General features: G+C 41.9%; 1 protein-coding gene across 1 annotated transcript in view; it reads right to left on the reverse strand.

The window, feature by feature from the left end:
• RTN4R (reticulon 4 receptor) overlaps positions 1-20,542 on the reverse strand; it is a 267,680-nt gene that overhangs the window by 108,840 nt on the left and 138,298 nt on the right. Inside the window, exon 2 of the mRNA XM_089686658.1 lies at positions 13,942-14,068. Coding sequence (XP_089542784.1) covers positions 13,942-13,948 — 7 coding nt within the window. The 5' untranslated portion in view covers positions 13,949-14,068. The remainder of the gene's footprint in view (positions 1-13,941; positions 14,069-20,542) is intronic.

Genomic DNA, 20,542 nt, shown 5'->3' on the forward strand with positions numbered 1-20,542 from the left:
ATGTAGGTTTAATTCAGATAACACTGTTAATGTAGCCAAGCATGACTTCAGGGTGCTTTTCTAGGCCACTTGTGAATAAAATGCAGCTTGAGAGCACCAAACATTGTCAGTGAAGAATTAGCAGAGTTAAATTAATGCCAAGGACAGCTACAGGAACCATTTTCTTTATGTAGTAGCAGCGACATCCTTATTAAAGATACACATACTGTAGATTTAAGTCTATAGTATTAGCAGAATTTGTTGTCTAAGGTAGCAGAGTATTGTTTATGTTAATTACTAGAAACTATTCTAAAAATTATATTTAAATGAATGGTGATAACACCTGTGTTGAGTTTGCATTTCTGTGATTCTGTAGTGAGCAGTGGGTTTACAAAAGCCTATCTGTACTTAAACAGGAGTTATTTCTAAGCACAGAGTGTATTTTTTTGTCAATTGTTGTTTGTATGTGCTCCAGCAGGCTATGCTAGAGAGGTAGCATTCTGTGTTATGAATGTTTAAATCAGAACTCAAAAATGCTTTTTGCCCCCACTGCATGGATCAGCTGCTCACTTTTTCCAGGGATGAGCATAAAGCTCCTACTCCCTCATGGTCCAGTGGTGGACTGTTCCTGTCTGTGGAGTGTGCTTTGTTTACAAGACCACTGGACAGTGGGGGGGGGTCAGGAGCCGAAGGAGGATCAGAGGGTCAGGTTAGTATATCTCCGCTGTTCTCTCTCCTAGAGCATAACGAGCAGTTAACCAATGAAGTGCTGGCACAGCCCCACTGCAAGGGTAAAATAAATTTTTGCATGGAATTGTCCTTTAATGATTTAGCAGTTCAGCAGACTTGGGGGGCCTGGTGATGTGTGCTGGGAGAATTATTAAAGATTTGGGGCACTTCCTGTTCTGTCTTTTCTTTCATGGGTTTCTGCCCTGTGAGGATGTCACTATGAATAATCTGAATCACAAAGCAGAAAATCACCAGCACTCTATCAAATACATCTCAATAATTTATTGGGAACACTGTAGCACAGGTGGATGGCAATGTTTCAAGGCCTCACAAGGTACCCATCTTCAGGGCAACACCATGACAAAATACATCTGATCTAGTACTATATGAATTTTGCAGCTCTGACTTGTACTAACTTGTACTGTGAAAGATTTTTCTCTCTCCCCAAGCACATCTTAGGCTGGCCATACATTATACAATTTTCTTGATATTTTTGGTTTAGATTTACCAAAAACCATATAATATGAGGTCAAACCTAACAACACTTGTATCCAATTAGGCAGGCTCTTGCACTACATAGTTGAAGGTAAATCTAAAGGAAATTGGACAGAAATTGGACAGAAAAGTGTATAGTGTATGGCCAGCCTTAGGTTTGACCTCATATTATATGATTTGTGGTAAATCTAAAGAAAAATTATTAAGACAATTGTATAATGTATGGCCAGCCCAGATATACTAAAAACCATATAATATGAGGTCAAACCTAAACAACACTTTCAATTGTATCCAATTAGGCAGACCCTTCCACTACATAGTTGAAGGTAAATCTAAAGGAAATTGGGCAAAAATTGGACAGAAAATTGTATAATGTATGGCCAGCCTTAGACTGAAAATTCATGGGATCTTATTGCCATATAAGGCTGGCCATACATTATACAATTGTCTTGAGAATTTTGCTTTAGATTTACCAAAAACCATATAATATGAGGTCAAACCTAAATAACACTTTCAATTGTATCTAATTAGGCAGGCCCTTGTACTATATAGTTGAAGGTAAATCTAAAGGAAATTGGGCAGAAATTTAACAGAAAATTTTAAGAAAATTGTATAGTGTATGGCTAGCTGAAGACTGCATTGGACATTCAAAATGCAGCTTTTGGTCATCTAGTAGTTAATATTTATTGAAGTTCAGTAGTGCTACAGTAGCTTATTATTTGCTATTAGAAATAGCATGGTAAGAGTTATATTTAGAGCTTTTGTATACATTTTAAACTGTTAGTAAAGACTTGTGCTTAAACTACAATTTGCTCAACCTGCTGTCAGATGACACTCCCTGAACGGTCATCTTCCTAGCTATATAAATACATTTGGAAGCTCTGAGACATTTGGCAAGGCTAACACTTCTTCCCTCTATTGCATCATCTGGTTTATAGTATCTGAATTGGAAGCAGTCTGGTTTGTATTAGGACTGGTAATGTTCATAGTTGCTGGCAGCTTTTCATTAACTGCAGTAGAAATAGCAAAATGATTAGAAAAATATGAATGGAAACAGTTATGGTTAAGTCTATTTTTACACATTTACCGCAATGGTCATGCCCATATTTTGTATCTCTGTGACCATGCTAGTTATTCATATTTTTCACATATAAATGCTCTCAGTACACATTGAAAAGTGCACTATAGTTGGCCAAAAATACTTAGATACATATATAATAATATACACTTGATTTTTTAAAATTTCTGTTATTTCTAGTTTTTTTTATTTAATGCCGACTGTATAAAATGTGGTATTAGCAGACATAAATACAATATATTTAAAATAATCCCTGCTAAATATGTATGGTGAAACTGGATAGTTTATACATATTAAAAACATAAATGTAAAATAAAATTAATGACACAGAACACAAACCATTATATTTTTTCTTAAAAAAAGGACCTCTAAAATGTAGTTTCCCAACAATGTTTTGCACATTGTTTTTTGGGGTAATCTAAGAAAGCTGACGCATTAGAGCTGGAAATACAGTATGTGACTATGTAGCATAGACAAAGTTTGTCTTTCTTGTGAAAAATGCATTATCTATTATGGTTACTCAAGTGTCTAATCGGTGGGAATTCTTGTGCCATCTAATTAGTGCCGAATATATGCATGGTAGGGTTGTGGCCCAGGCTTTATCTTAAGTAGATAGCTTTCATGTCTTTCATGTCAAAGTTTGTCTTATGTTTAACACCTCAAATCACAATGTTAATTGTAATTAATACCACAATATGTTTTCTATTTATTTGGCTATATTTAGAATTAATTACAGCACACAATCATTTGATCCTTCCTTTACTTAACAGCTTTAAAGTTATAACCACTTATTAGGAAATCTTGAAATCCTAAAGCAAGGTACTGTAAATGCAGAACAGATTGTTAGTTAATATTTCTTTGAAATTTGAGCAGGCAATAATTGATTTCGGTTTTCACAGGCCGAGTGTACAGATTGATCCAATAATCTGTATGGTGCGTTTAAGGCAGGCCATAGCCAAGTTGAAAACGGAATGTTTTGTCGATCCTAAAATGGAAATGGTGCATATGATTGTGCCATCATTTGTTTAGTTTTTCTAAACAAAATCCAGCATGTTGGATCATCAAAAATTGTGTGTTGCAGCTGGCATACTATTGATCCGAAAAATAAACAACCAAGAATTTTCATTCAGTTCTTGACTCATCTATAGTCTGCTTAACAATTCCAAAGATTATTAGTAGATGCAGGAGAAAACCTAAGACATAAGACAGAATACATATTTTCTACTTTCAGTTTTTCAATACTGAGTGTGCAATATGTAGTAGAAATCTCATGCATAGTATGACTAACCAAGCATAATTATATGTGACAATACAATTGTACCTGTTAAAGAAGATAAAAATCTGCTCAAAACAAAAATTAGGAAATTCACACTTCTTAAAACGGAACTCTGTCCATATCAACTTGATAAAAAAATAATGTTCTTTAGCAAGGAATATACTGTACATTCCATATTATTAACTATGTTAATAAAATTAGTGTGTGCTGTAAATTGCCTCCAGCATTGTTCCTGTTTCTTCTTGCTGGAGGCTGCCATTGTGCTAAAGCTCAGAGCCCCCAGAGCAGCAGTAAATCTTTAGGTTATCAGCAGATCGGTCTGTGCATTTTTGGCACAATGCAACAAAATAGAGAGCAACTGAGCATGTGCAGAGCAGGGAGAGACAGTGTATTACTGGATTTTAAGCAGTATAGGCACTTATTTTGTTTTAGCCTGAAGTGACCTAGCAGGACTTAATTTTCTCACAGTTCCACTAGAAGAGTTTAGACATTTCACCTATAATACAAACAGGTTAAGTATGCAAAATATTTTGTTAGATGATCATCAGCTACTAACTTCAAGTTCCCCATTTGATTCCCTTCACTCCTTCTTTTTCAGTGCTATTTGTGTAGCGTCTTCTACATGAAAAGATCCAGTGTGCACTATGCAGAACAAACTGGTAGTGTGAACAGAAAAGCAGAGGGCCCGAGCCAGAGGTGGTAGAACTGATCAAAATCCAGTAGAAAAAAAGCCATGCATATACACTGAAAAAAAAAGTGTTCCTTTAATTTTTTTGAGCAGAGTATAGCATCAAATCAACTAAACTCCTGGGATATTGATCTGGTCAGTTAAGTAGCAGAGGAGGTTGTTAAACATTTTCAGCTGTTTTGGTATTAATGAAATTAACAACAGGTGCACTAGATAAGCAACAATAAGATGATCCCCAAAACAGGAATGGTTTCACGGTGGCGGTCACTGACAATTTTTCCCTACTCAACTTTTCTGACTGTTTTTCACTAGTTTTGCATTTTGCTAGGGTCATTGTCACTACTGGTAGCATGAGGCGATACCTGGACCCTACAGAGGTTGCACAGGCAGTCCAACTCCTCCAGGATGGCACATCAATACGTGTCATTGCCAGAAGCTTTTCTGTATCTCCCAGCGCATAGTCTCAAGAGCATGGAGGAGATTCCAGGAGACAGGCAGTTACTCTTGGAGAGCTGGACAGGGCCGTAGAAGGTCCTTAATCCATGAGCAGGACCAGAATCTGCTCCTTTGTGCAAGCAAGAATAGGATGGGCACTGCCAGAGCCCTACAAAATTACCTCCAGCAGGACACTAGTGTGAATATCTCTTACAAAACAATCAGAAACAGACTTCATGAGGGTGGCTTGAGGGCCCGATATCCTCTAGTGGGCCCTGTGCTCACTGCTCGGCACCATAGAGCTTGATTGGCATTTGCCATTGAACACCAGAATTGGCAGGTCCGTCACTGGTGCCCTGTGCTTTTCACAGATTAGAGCAGGTTCACCCTCAGCACATGTGACAGACGTGAAAGGGTCTGGAGAAGCCGTGGAGAACCTTATGCTGCCTGTAACATAGTTCAGTATGACTGTTGGTGGTGGGTCAGTGATGGTCTGGGGAGGCATATCCATGGAGGGACGCACAGACCTCTACAGGCTAGACAATTGCACCATGGCTGCCATTAGATATCGAGATGAAATCCTTGGACCCATTGTCAGATCCTACACTGGTGCAGGGGGTCCTGGGTTACTCCTGGCGCATGACAACGCCCAGCCTCATGTGGCAAGAATATGCAGGTAGTTATTGGAGGATGAAGGAATTGATACCAGTGAATGGCCCCCACGCTCGCCTGAACTAAATCCAATAGAACACCTCTGGGATATCATGTTTCAGTCCATCTGACGCTGCCAGGTTTCACTCATACTGTCCAGGAGCTCAGTGATGCCCTGGTCCAGATCTGGGAGGAAATACCCCAGGATACCATCCGTCTTCTTATTAGGAGCATGCCTCTACATTGTTAGGCATGCATACAAGCACGTGGGGGCCATACAAACTACTGAGTACCATTTTGAGTTGCTGCAATGAAATTTCAGCAAAATGGATTAGCCTGCTGCATCAATTTTTCACCTTGATTTTCGAGGTGTCTTTGAAAACAGTCCTCTGTAGGTTGATAATTTTCATTTCCATCAAACAATGGAGCATCCTTACATTCCTAACACATTACCCAGTCCATATCAATATAGATATCCAGCATGATTTTTCCCCATTGAGAGTTGATATATTTTTAAAGTGTTCCTTTAATTTTTTTGAGCAGTATATATAACATTAAAGTACGAACCGCATCCAATCCTCATGACATGAAAAAACATTACTTCCTATGGTGCCTGTTCACATATGTCCGGTTCACTGGTGGTGTGGATTCAGTTCGGTTTGAAAAAGAGTCATGTACGAATTCTTAGCAGTACGATCTAGTTCAGGTGCAGATTACAGGTTATTGACTTCTATGGGAACCATTTCTAAACCACATATATGTATGAACAGGATAATCCTGAGAGTTAATCCTGTCCTGAACCTGATGTAAACCTGACATGAACCAGTGAACAACTACTGTATCAATTAGCTGTGAAACCTGAGCTTCAATCCACACCGCACATGTGTGAATCAGCTCTTACATGCGGATTAGCTTGATATTTTCAACACAAAAATACATTTTCCTTTATGAACAAATCACATCATTCTGAAAATATACTGTCATAAAACATCTCAGAAAATAGATTCACCACTTGATAAGTCAAGATCAACTGACCCGTGAGCTGGGTTTAATTATACAAGCCATTAGGGATCTCTTGAGCTTCAAGAAATTTTAGCTGTGTTGATGGAGTTCAGATAACTTATTGTCATTCTTCAGAGTAAAACTGCATGAAGGGTATCTACATGAAGTGATTTGGATGCCAACAATCCATAGTTAATCTGAACATTAGACAATTGTTTTAATACAAAAGAGCTTCAAATTACAGCAATAATGTGAAGTAACCCAGAGCATTTCTAACTCAAGAAAACAGACATTATCCACTTGCTATGATTTAAAGCTCTTTGCATATTATTGGCTTTTCTTTGTACAGCTGTGCCATTACTGAATAAGTGAAAAAATGCTCACATTTAACTTGCTAGAGCTACATATAGTTCAACATTTGAATGTTAATGATGAAGTCTGAGAATGAGACAATTAGACCCCCGCATTGCAAGGGCTAAATCCAACTTTAGTCTAGGGGTGCAAGGATTAGGTGTACTGCTTACAATATTCCTGGCTGCAGCAGACATCCTCAGTTCATGTGATTTCTCCCATACAGCATCCACCCTATGCAATGTCAGGCTGCAATTGCTTGCTTCCCTACTCACAAAGCAGTGGTAAAAGCCCTGCACTGTACATGATGATACTGAGGGACCACCCATAGAGCTTGAGGCCAGTGGTGGAGTCTGCTAAACCATGGGATAGGGTTAAGCCAGCCATACCTGGATTGAAATTCAGCTGGTTTAGCAGGGACCAGATGAATTTCAATCCTTTTATGGGCAGGGAGGATGTACAGATGTTGGTCTATTGATTGATATCTATGCAACCACCCTGTCGGATTTTCCCGACTCGATCAGCACTGCTGTAGCCGGCAGCGCTGATCAGTGTATTCTGACAGCGGGGAGTCTTCATGCTGTCAGAAAACAATAGCTCAGTGGGGAGGATTTGAACCATTATATTTTGCTCAACCTGCTGGCTAAATGAAATAAAAAGGATTAATCTATGGGCAGCCTTAGTAATACAGTTTATCCCTGCACCCTTAGACTAAATGAGCATTTAACCCTTACAGTGTTGGGGCAAGGGTAGATTTTGTCTCATTCCTGGAGTTCAGCTTTAATGATAGTACAATGTATTGATATGAAATTGTAGGTGACTGCTTTGCAATGTCAAATAGACTATTACATCAGTGGTTTGTGATGTCAAATATACAAATTTGATATCAACTGAACCTTTAATTACTTAATACTTTAAATACTAACTAGCTTGCCCTTTAAATACTTAAGCATGTTACCAAGTTCTTACATCTAATTTATTTATTTAAGGCATATCCACATTCTGTTGAAGAAAATACAAACTTGTAATATAATAGGAGTATAACAGATTGTTACTTAATATTGTGTTGCTATTAGAGCAGAGCAGTGATTGATCGCTGCCAGATGGTTTAACAGGTCTGCATGTCTGTGGTTTACTCCAAAAAAAACTGTATTTTCAGACAATGAAAATATGAAAAGAAACATAAAGGTAAACATACATTGCAAGTTGTTGTGAACAGTTATCATGTTGACCCATTTTTCCATATTAATCAACATAAACTAAAGTCAGTCTCTGCATGACTACTAAATGATCTTTGCACAGCTGTATAAAACCCAATAATGGAATTTCATAGTCAGCAAGGAATTCTATTAAAAATGGTAAAGAAGGATAAGAAGGATAATCTCAAATGATTCAATAGCCAAAATGTTCCATATTCTTTAATTTAAGAATTATGACTAACACACAATGTCATGTGCAGTTCCCATTGTGGTATTTGAAAAGATCAATGCACCTTAAAGACTTACAGGAAAGTTTAAAAGAAAAGATGGGCAGTGCATTCATCACATTCTAACAGTATAAATTAGGTTTTTTCAAAGACTAAAGTAAGAAAACCGACATGCTTGCACACTTTCTCAATATTTTTCCTGCATTTTACAGTATGATAAAGCCTAATTTCATCTTAATAAAGACTCCCTGCCCCCAGTATCCACTCCCTGGAGCCCCACCCCCCCACACTATTTTATAAAATCTTTGGCAGTGAGAGATACTTTGTGTGTTTTTGAAAAGGTCTGTTTGGGCCAGGGTCGGACTGACAACTCATGGGGCCCCCAGGCAATAGGGGATCATGGGGCCCCTGTTTCCTTGCCCACACTCAAAGCACACCCAAAAAAGCTTATAAAAGGTACCAGGGGCCTTTCATGGGGCCTCCCTACTGACCCCGGGCCCTCGGGCAGTGCCCGAGTGCTCGAATGGTCAGTCCGCCCCTGGTTTGGGCAGTATTCTTTTATAAAAAAAATCTAAACTGGAAATAAAGATTTTCGTTATATTAGGATGATACTTTGCAGAAATAGTGTTGCAGTAATATATATTATCACGTTTACATAAAATAGTGTACATTTTAAATCCTTAAAAGAGCAAAAATGGACTCACAAACACAGATGTAGAATACAAAGAACAGCTGTAAAGCTGACAGTCTCAGTTGCTTCACAGCATGGTAGTGGACAGCTGTCAGAACTGCTGCCTGGCTCCTGACCATGGCCATATATCTTGTAGAGAAACCAAGACTGTGTTGACTTTTTAGCTGTTCTCCACTTGTTACCTACCTGATTGCGAGTATCTATAATAATAGCTTTGAATTGATTTTTGTAATCACTTTCTTTTGTTAATTTTTCCACTTTTTCTTTACTATGCTGGAAGATCTGGATTGTTTTTCTGTGTAATTGCTTGTCATTGGTACTAGTATCTGAGTCATCTTATTTTATTTATTAATTAGACAACCTTATCCTAATCCCGCTATCTTGTGTTATCTGAACACCACATTTAATTAGTTTCTCTTTTAATAAATTTAGTTTGATGAAGTGGGCTGGAGGCCATATTGAACCTTTAATTACTGAGCTGCATTTACTCTTAAAGTGGGAGTCCAGGCTTTTACTAACTATGCTTAAACCTGCTCCCACCTCTTCCAACTCCTATTCCAACTACCAATTCTGAAGGCACTCTGGTCCAGTCATGTGATCAGCTCCCAGTTGCAGCTTCAGGGGTGCCGATCTCCCTGGGGAGATCACATGACCAAACCAGAGCGCTCTCACAATAGGTAAGTATAAGCATCTTTCTTTCACAGGGTAGTTGGAATAGGAGTTAGGAAGAAAGGTGGGAGCAGGTTTAAGCATAAATAGGAATAGCCTGAACTTCCACTATAAGGTTCCTAAGTGTATTTTCACTTTTCCAGTCCAAACCCCACTCTATGTTTGTTATGTGTTCCTATTCACACATCATACCTAAAAATGAATAAAAATATTTCTTACCTTTAGGATGTTTCTAAGAAGAAGGTGTCATTGCTGACTGCAAGAATTGCTCACCTAGCTCAGTTTGATCTGTCCCAAATAGCTAGACTGAGGACTGGTTGAGTCCAGTTCTCAATAACATACAATGGAGAAACCCAGTTTCTAAACCTTTAGTTTAGACCAGGGTTTCTAAACTGGGCTCCTGCTTCCATCAGTCTGTCAATCACAGGCAGCTGATGGGTAGATCAGGTCAACCAACATATGCAGAGCAGTGTGGGAAGCAGCTGTAATGATTCCTCTCATGGCACACTGCTCCCTGTCAGCCCATCCTTCCCTCCCGTCCTCCTTAGGTGCTTTTATGTGACATCATCTACGATAGACAGAGGATAGGAGAGGAGGGGCAGGTGGGGAGCAGCAAACCACAAGAGATCTCATTAAAGCTATTTCCCGCACTACTCTACATGTGAAGGAAACCCTGCTGTATGCCCTGTGCCCTGCTGAGTGCCCTGTGTTCCCTGTGATGTGCCCTGCTGTGTGCCCTGTGTTCTGTTGTGTGCTCTGTGAGCTGTCCTGTTCCATGCTGTGTGCCCCGTGTCCTGTTGTGTGCCCTGTGCTCTGCTGTGTGCCCTGAGTTTATGCTCTGCCCCATAATATGCTCTGCTGTGTACCCCATAAGGTGCCCTGCTATGTGCCCCATAATGTGCTCTGCTGTGTTTACCAATTTGTGCCCTGATGTGTGCCCCATAATATGTCCTGCAGTGCCCATAATGTGTCCTCCTAAGTTCATATACTATGCCATGCTGTGCCCTATAATGTGCCCTGCTGCCCCCCATGTAGTGTTCCCTCCTACCCCCCTGTATTGTGCCCTTCTGACCCCCTGTGCTCTGCCCTGCTTACCTCCTGTACAGTGCCCTGCTGAACCCCTGTATTCTGCCCTGTTGACCTTTTTGTGCTCTGACCTGCTGACTCCTATATTTTGCCATGCTTTCCCCCCTGCTCTGACCTGCTGCCCCTTGTACACTGCTTATTTGAAGTTCGACCCAGAAGTGGGCATCTGTGCACAAAGATGCAAGCACAAATTTCACATTAAATCCCCTCCCTCCTAGATTGTAAGCTCCAAGGAGCAAGGCCCTCGAACCCCTCGTGTATTGAATCGTATTGTTACTGTACTGTCTTGTGTGCTGTCTCCCATTATAATGTACAGCGCTGAGCAAACCGTTGGCGCTATATAAATACTGTATAATAATAATAAATAGGTAAGTGTTAAGATTTATTCTATTTTTTAAATGCTTTTACTTAATATAGTTGTTATATCAACAGCTTGCTGAACACACAATGTTACATGAGCTGTAGATGTGTACATTATTTCAGGAGTTTCCCAGGACCTCAATTTTTTTGCCAAGGGTTTTTTGAAGGTAAAAAGTTTTTAAAAAAATCCTGGTTTAGACAGATAGTAGTCAAATATAGCACAACTGATGAGATATCAGCTCCCAGACAGGGTTGCTTTTGGTAAACACAACTTCTCAGCCACTCTAATAACAAAGCAAACAAGGTAGAATTTTTCTTTCTGGAAGTTCCAGAAATAGGCTGCATTTTTTAATTTTTTTAAACACAAATTCCAGATATGGAAATTTTTATACATAGTTGTATTGTTCCAACCTGGACCAATGTAACTATGTACAGTATATACCGTACCTGGCTGATGCTTCTGCTGCTGAGGCCTGCTAATATCATGGAGTTGGGCTTAAATTTTTACTAGGCTAAAAACAACATGAATGACACAGCCAGCCTAAGGTTCAGTTCACATTTCTAACACGCCAGGATCAAAAAGTGACAGTTTTATTATGTTAAGTCCAATTACTTTTGAAAATAAAAATACCTATCTTTGTGTTAAAGCGTCGTAAATTGAGTCTAATGACCAGAACAAAAACAGCCACTAATACTTCAGAGTAATATGCCTAATGAGTGCTGACCTTTTACCGGATAATGTTTTTACTAATCTGTACTCTAGGTTGTAAAATAAAATACATTTATGTAAATGGATCAGCTAATGTGGCACATTGAAAATGTGACCATTCATTAATGAACTCCTGTATCAAGACTTGCTTGAAAAGATCTTGACTTCATTCGCACCCTAGAAGTGCAACAATATCTGCATCTACATGCTTTGTAATAAGCTTTAAACCTCTTTTTGTTATAATGTCATTTTTATTATGGTGATGTACATTTAGCTGCAAGGGCAGAAAAGAGTGATCTGCCTGTTTTTGTTGGCTACTCTAATAGTAGGAATATATCTCTTGTTTTCTGGAATAACAACATAAATGATAATACAGAAGGCAGTGCTGTATGTTATGTGACACATCTCCTCAGCAAAAAAAGAGGTGGAACTGAGGGACCCGGTACATAATCACCCTGTGGAGATTTTGGCATTAGCGGTCGTTGGCTATGTAATCATTTACGAAAAACACAATATATCATGTAGAAGATTAGTACAGTGAATCCAGCACAGATGGGCCCTAATATTGCTGTAGATGGTGGCAGCAATTGTGTTGCTACATGAAATGATCTTGCTGAATCCATAGTCTTTTAATGACAGCAGAAGTATGTGCTATTGGCACCAGAATGCCTGACAGACTTTTCTTTTAATTTAGAACTGAATTGCTTGCCTTTCCACTCTAAATGAGGAATATAAATACGAAACTAAATAACAAAGAAAGAACATCACATATGCTGCTTAAATTGTTGCATGGGTGCTTAATCACAACATTTTTATTATGCACTGTAACAACTGTTTTTAAAGAAGAAAAATTCTAGTCTATTCAAAAGAGATTTTTAAAATGAGCAAATTCAACCAATCAGCATTTTACTTCTTTCTTTACAATGACACAGCAACCAGTATACAGTCTAGAATTTGACGCCCTAAAAAATTTTGTCTATGCATCTGCTATTTCATACTCAGGGACAGGACAAGGGGTGGGTGGGAGGGGCAGCTGCCCTGGGCGCAATGGTTTACTATGGGATGGTGGGGGGCAACTTCCTTCTGTTACAAGGCTGAGAATTGTCAGCGGCAGTGATTTTGACAAGTGGGTGACCGCTGGGTATAGGATCCCCTAAGCTTCCACATCATGAACGGGTTGGAGGAGGGGTGGAGTTTGGCATCTTTACCCTGGGCAATGGATGACCTTGTCCCGGCACTGCTCATGCTGATTAATTCCAGAGCCTACATGAAGCATTGGGGTTGATTTACTAAAGGTAAATATATTGTGCACTCTGCAAGTGCGCATTCTCCAGAGCTTAGTAAGTGAATAAAAACTTCACTTTGCAAAGAATACAAAGAATACCCAATCACATGCAAGGGAAATAAAAACAGCATTTCTGCTTGCAAATGATTGAAATCAGCAGAGATGCCCTTCTTTTCAGAGCTTCCTTTCAGATTTCGATCAACTGCACTTGCAGTGCACAGACTATTTGCTTTTAGTGAATCAACCCCATTGTGTTGAATCATGGGAGCACATTCTTTTGTTGGGTTTAGACTTGCTCTGCCATGACACCCTGAGGAGGAAGAATGTCCCTGTTGTTCCTACCAGTCCCTCTGCTTTCCTATTTTAAAAAAACTGACCACACTAGACATATGAGCACTGTGTAGTCAGTTTTCTGGCTGTGCTGTGAACTAATCCAATGGTCAAACTTTGTGTGCTGACATGCCCCCCCCCCCCCACACACAGGCATTCATCGGTTAGTTCACTGTACTGCTGTTTTTCCTCTCTTAGCTACTGCTGAACCTGAGAACAGAGGATATGTGATCACATATAACAAATTTAATATATATATATATAAATATATATATATATATATATTTGCCTTTCATTTCTATTTTAAACTGAATGGGTTGTTATACAAGGTGAGGGTTTACATATACTTTAATGGCAAATGCAGCATGCCATGTATACTGCTCGATTAAAGTCAATGGGTATTTGTTTAGAACGTACATTAAATGCAAGAAAACAACACCTGCTGGCATTAGGTCTTAGCATTGCTGGTATCTAATAATAACCCTACTTTCCTTAGCTTCAGTTTTTGCAAATCAAACCAACGATGACATTTTGCAATGTTTCTGCATATTTCCAAGAATTTCTCTATTATGTTGCATGGAACAATTTTGCATATAAAGCATTTATTTCTGTAAATAGCTCTGTCAAACTATTTTTGCTTCAGCATTTAAAAGTCTGTCTTGTTGGCATAGAAAACAATGATTTTGTTCTGTGTATATTACCTTGCATGTTTATAACGTGAAATCTTTCATTTTCTTTGAATTTTCTCTTGAACCACAGAAGAGCTGTTCCTCATTCCCACAAGTCCAAACAATGAAAACGAACTCATACATCAATCACTGGAAGCTCCTACAAAAGAGAAAATATTGTTACCAACCAATAAACCCCGAAACAGCAATACCTTTTTATATATGAGGATATGCCTAAAGCCAGGCAGCCTGAGCTGACAGAAAATTTGAGTATCATAAAAAACAGCTTTGGATGCAAGATTGTCAATAACCTACAAGCCTTCAGAAATACTGTGATGTAGAAGATCTTAGTCTTCTACAAGCCACTTGTGCAAAACTAAAAGAGAAAAGATACAGTTATGTAACAATGGGCATCACCCACGCAGATTAAAAGATGGATTTCCCAGCAGGCTCTAGGCAGAGCGATACAGTAGCGTGTTGTGCATTCATACACCCGTGGCTGTTCACCCTGTAGGGGAAGACTGCTGAAACTGAAAGCAAAGCTCAATATTATCTAGTGTAATTGACACCAACATAATCCAAGGGTGGTCTAAAGTAATCACTGCACGCAGCTAGATTTATTTAGTTTATTAATAAATTGATCAGATTTATTAAAAGTTTTCCCATGTAGAGCATCTTCAGCCGTGAACAGAGAAATGTGAAAAATGCGATCAAATAGTTATTGCTTTGATGTCGGGAAAAGCTTAAAGCAAACCTTTGCCCAGACCATGGTAACCACACAACTTACCCCCCATAGTTATTTATTGTACACAAATTCCTTAAAGACAGCATTGCGAGTGCCACCATGTTGGATTCCTCTGGGAGAACTCAGCTTGCTGTATCATAGCAACTCTGTAAACCACATGAATTAATTAGTGGTCTCCCATGACAGTCTCTCTTCCTATTACACACACTGTCAGGAAGATGGCAGGAGATTAAAAGAAAGTTAAGATAAAAAGGCTGCAGCGTCAAAGATGGGAGGGTGAGCAAATGGGGATAGCTTGGCAGCCTGAGAAAGCAACTCTAATCAAAGTCACTCTTGGCTGTGAAGTTTCACACAGAATTATGCCACAGTGCCTGTAACCATTGGAGTCAGGGAGAGTTTATTTTAACGGTAATACTCACCCACGTGGAAGAAAAATATATTTTAATTATATTCTAAAAATATTCTCCCAAATATATTGACATATATTTGAAATACTACAATTTTTAGCCGTATTCAATGTATTTCAAAAATAGGCTTAGTGGTTAGCACTTCTGCCTTGCAGTAATTGGGTCATGGGTTCAATTCCCTGGGTCATGGCGCCTCCTGCATGGAATTTGCATGTTCTCCCTGTGTTCGTGTGGGTTTCTTCCGGGTACTCCAGTTTCCTGCCACACTCCAAAGACATGCTGGTAGGTTAATTGGCTCCTGCTAAATTGTCCTAATTTCATCCCTGGCCACATGGGATTTCCTGCATGGTAGAGGTTGGGGAAAGACCTGGTAACCTACCCTGTAAAATAATTTCTAAGAGAATTCATGGAAAAAGTTGCTTATGAGTGACAGTCTATGCAATCGACAATGGTTGGATACGACTGAATGGATATATATATACACACACTGTAGGTTGAAATTATTATTATACTATTATTATACAGTATTTATAAAGCGCCAATAGTTCGCTCAGCGCTGTACATTACAAAGGGGGACAGAACATGTGACAGAACAATACCAATACAATGCAAAACATGAGGGGATCGAGGGCCCTGCTCTTTCGAGCTTACAATCTAGGAGGGAGGGGATGGTGGCACAGGAGGAGATAGCTGTGGGGGATGGAGTGGTAGGAAGAGTGGAGGAGGTCGGCAAGTTAGCAGGGGGTGGGGTAGGCTTCCCTGAAGAGATGGGTTTTCAGGGTGCGCCTAAAGGAGAGGAGAGTAGGTGATAATCTGATGCGTTGGGGCAGGGAGTTCCAGAGGATGGGTGACACCCTGGAGAAGTCCTGGAGGCGGGCATGGGAGGAGGAGACCAGGGAACTAGAGAGAAGGAGGTCTTGTGAGGAGCGGAGTGTGCGTGCTGGGCGGTACTTGGATATTAGGTCAGTGATGTAGTTCGGGGCAGTATGGTGGACAGCTTTGTACGTCAGCGTTAGGATTTTGAATTTGATCCGTTGCTCAATCGGAAGCCAGTGGAGGGATTGGCAAAGGGGGGTGGCGGAGACAGAGCGGTTGGAAAGGTGAATGAGTCTGGCAGCCGTATTCAGGATCGACTGAAGCGGGGATAGCCAGCGGCGAGGCAGGCCAGTGAGGAGGGAGTTGCAGTAGTCGAGTCGTGATATGATGAGGGAGTGGATGAGCTGTTTAGTGGTTTCTGGGGTTAGGAACATGCGTATTTTGGCGATGTTGCGGAGGTGGAGTCTGCACGAGTTTGTTAAAGATTGGACTTGGGGTTGAAAGGATAGGTTGGAGTCCAGAATGACACCAAGTACTCTGGCCTGCAGGGCGGGTTTGTTGGTAGCGTTGTTGGATGTGATGGAGAAGTCAATGGGGGGTGGTGTCCGGGCTGGGGGGAAGACAAGAAACTCGGTTTTGGAGAGGTTCAATTTAAGGAAGTGGAGTGACATCCAGTATGATATGTCGCTCAGTAGGTGTGTGATTCGGGCTGAGACCAAGGGGGTGAGGTGGGGGGTTGAGAGATAGATTTGTGTGTCGTCGGCATAGAGGTGGTAGTTGAAGCCGTGAGAGTGTATGAGTTGGCCAAGGGAGGAGGTATAGATGGAGAAGAGAAGGGGCCCGAGGACAGAGCCTTGAGGGACCCCAACAGAGAGGGGGAGTGAGGGGGAGGTGGTAGCATTATAGGTAACGCTGAAGGAGCGTTGTGACAGGTAGGATGAGAGCCAGGAGAGAGCAGAATCTCTGAGGCCGAGGAGTGTAGTTTTTTGAGGAGGAGGGGGTGGTTGACTGTGTCGAAGGCCGCAGAGAGGTCAAGGAGTAGGAGCACTGAATAGTGGCCATTAGCTTTGGCGGTTAGCAGGTCGTTGGAGAGTTTGAGTAAGGCAGTTTCGGTGGAGTGTAGGGGACGGAAGCCGGACTGTAGGGGATCGAGGAGGTTGTTGTCGTTGAGGTGAGAGCATAGGCGGGTGTAGACTAGGCGCTCGAGGAGTTTAGATGTAAGTGGGAGCAGAGAGATGGGTCTAAGGTTGTTCGGGTCATTGGGGTTCAGGGAGGGCTTTTTAAGTATGGGGGTGATGTGTGCATGTTTCAGAGGGGAGGGGAAAGTGCCGGAGGAGAGGGAGAGATTGAAGATGTGGGTGAGGGAGCGTAGGATGGAGGGGGAAGGAGGTCGTAGGAGTTGTGAGGGGATAGGGTCGAGGGGGCAGGTGGTGATGCGGGCATCAGAAAGGATCTTGGAGACTTCCTCGATGGTAGTAAGGTCAAAGGTGCGGAGTTTTGGGGGAGCTTCAGTATGAGGAATGTATGGTGGGGTGGGAGAGGAGGTCAGAGCAGTGGTGGGGCTGTGGGAGAGGGGTGGTGAGGGGGTAGCTGAGTGAGGGTGAAGGGGGTTGGAGAGAGTTTGAGCAGCGACGAAGTCCCTGCGGGTTATGTCAAGGGGGAGGGGGGATGAGGGGGTAGCTGTGTGAGAGGGGACGAGTTGAGAGGGTGTGTGAGTTGCGGCAATGTCCTTGCGAATTGTGTCAATCTTGTTTTTGAAGTGATTGGCAATCTCAAGGGCAGTGAGTGAGGTGCTGGGTGGAGGTGGGGGTGGAGAGAGTAGAGAGTTGAAGGCGGAGAAGAGTCGGCGAGGATTGGAGGAGAGGGCCTTGATGAGGGTCAAGAAGTAGGCCTGTTTGGCAGCATGGAGGGAGGAGGTGTAGGTGTGGAAGGCAGATTTGTAGTGGGTGAAGGCTTGTTGGGATTTGGTTTTGCGCCACAGTCGCTCCAGGGCACGACTGTGTCGTTTGAGGGTTTTGGTGTGATCAGTCTGCCAGGGCTGGAGCGGTCGGGGTCTGATATTGCGTGTGGTTAAAGACGCTAGTGAGTCAAGGGCTGTTGAGAGCGCGTTGTTGTAGGCAGTCATAGCCAAGTCAGGGCAGGACAGGGAGAGGATGCGGTCGTGGAGTTGATCAGCTGCAGAGTGGAGGGAGGCAGGGTTAAGGTTGCGGAGGTTACGGCTGGTAGTAGTGTGACATTTGGAGGGGTAGGCGTTGGAGGACGAGGAGATAGAGAAGGTGATCAGGTTGTGGTCAGAGAGAGGGAAGGGGGTGTTAGTGAGGTTGTGGGGAGCGCAGCGGTTGGAGAAGACGAGATCAAGGATATTACCGTCGGAGTGGGTGGTGGATTGTATGCACTGTGCAAGTGCAAAGGAGGAGGTTAAGTGGAGGAGACGGGCTGTGTCCGGGTTTTCGAGGTTGACAGGGATGTTGAAATCCCCAAGGATGATGGTGGGTAGCTCAGAGGAGAGGAAGAAGGGTAGCCAGGAGGAGAAGTCATCCAGGAAGCGGGGTATGGATCCAGGAGGCCGGTATATCACAGCAATCTTCAGGGGGGTTGGGGAGAATAGTCGGACGCAGTGGGCCTCGAAGGAGGAGAAGGATAGGGAGGGGGGGTTTGGGAGGACTCGGAAGGTGCTCTGCGGTGACAGGAGCAGACCAACCCCACCACCTTTATGACCGTTAGGCCTGGGTGAGTGGGTCCAGGTGAGACCTCCGTAGGAGAGTGCAGCAGGGGAGGTAGAGTCAGTGGGCTGGATCCAGGTTTCCGTGATCGCTAGGAGGTTGAGGGAGCGGGAAACAAAGAGGTCGTGGATGGCGGTAAGCTTGTTGCACACCGATCGGGCGTTCAGGAGTGCACATGAAAACGGTGGGGAGATTTTAGAGAGCAGGGGGACAGATACTAAGTTGCGGGGGTTGCGGCGGGACGTGGAGGTGGGAGGGTGTTGTGCGGGTGAGGGTGGTGGTGGAGGGCCAGGATTCGGGGAGATGTCCCCCGCGGTTATGAGGAGGAGAAGGGTGAGAAAGGTGGCATGGGAGCAGGATGTGCAGGAGCGTGAGAAACTACTAGTGGAGGTGTTGGGGTCAGTGGGAGAGTGGAGTAATAGGAGGAGGTGGTGGGTGCCGTAGAGGGGTGAAGGAAGCAGTGAGGACACAATATACAATTGTTTGGGAGCAGCAGAGGGATATAGTGAATGGATTTTGGGAACGGAGGAGAGGAAAATGAGAAGGAGGAGTGGAAAAGGCATTTTGGGGAGGTGAAGAGAGCAATAGTGGGGAGATGATAGCAGTGAGGGGGAGATGTACAAGTTTTGCATTTTTTATATATTAAAAATTATATGAAAAATACATTTTCAAATATATGTCTTTGAAAATAAATTTAATCTACATTTTTGGAAAGCATTTACAAATATATATAAAATATATGTTAAAATGACTTTTTTATAAGTTAAAAAAATCTGAAGAATATATTTTTAAAAAATATATCCCTTTATAAGATATATTTAAATTTACATTTTTTAGAATATGTTAAAATATGTTAGCGTAGATGTTCTTGATAGATTTTTGTCACCCCATCTATTGGTGGGTGGTGATTTCAACCTGGTAGCAAATCCTCTTTTGGACCGTAGCTCACTCTTGCACTCTTCCCACGCCTTCCCAAAATCACTTACTAAAAGACTAGAGGCCTTCCAGTTAGTAGATGCCTGGAGGGCGCATAATGTAGGAGCTAGAGAATATTCATTTTATTCTCACCCACATGACTCTTATGCTAGACTAGACAATATTTATTGTACCCCTATTTTATTAGCAAACTCTAGGATAGCGAACATTCACTTGAGTCCTTGGTCGGATCACAATATTATAGCCTTGTCTATCACATGTATGGGACTTGCACCCACTCCCTTCTCATGGAGACTCAATGATTCTATGCTTACGGATGTTGACTCCCGCCATGAAGTAGCTGCATCTATTTTGGAATATTTTCAATCTAATTCGACTCCTGATATTTCTCCAGCCACATTATGGGTAGCCCATAAGGCGGTCCTACGAGGCCGCCTTATTTCTATGGCTTCATCCAGAAATAGAAAACAATGGCAGCAAATTCTGCTTCTTACCCGAGAGTTGGAAGCACATTACCGAAGTCATATTGCTAACCCATCTCTTCTTAATAAACAGTTACTATCTCAAAAGCGCTTAGAATTGAATACTCTGCTATCCCAAAAAACTGAAAAAGCTCTCCGCTGGTCAAAAGCCTCGTTTTTGTTACATAGCAACTCGGCTTCCACTATGTTTGCAAGGAAACTGAATCACTCCATGCGCCCCCCACATATTTATAAATTGCGTACTAACTCGGGTGCTATTTCATCTCTGCCTCAGGAGGTTTTGGGCATTTTTGAAAACTTTTATTCTAACCTATTAGCCCCTCCACGGTCGGACTCTGTTTCACCAGCAGCCTCGTGGCTGGATTCTATACCCCTCCCTGCTCTCACACCTTCTCAAGTTGCTTCTCTTAATGCCCCCTGCACTCTGGAGGAGATAACTCGTGCAATTAGCGCCCTGAAAAGCTCTACTGCGCCAGGTCCAGACGGGTTCACTGCTAGTTATTACAAACATTTTGCCTCTACTTT

Source organism: Staurois parvus, unplaced genomic scaffold (assembly GCF_062004578.1).
Source record: "Staurois parvus isolate SC_StPar_1 unplaced genomic scaffold, SC_StPar_1.0 ptg000404l, whole genome shotgun sequence".
NCBI lineage: Eukaryota > Metazoa > Chordata > Amphibia > Anura > Ranidae > Staurois > Staurois parvus.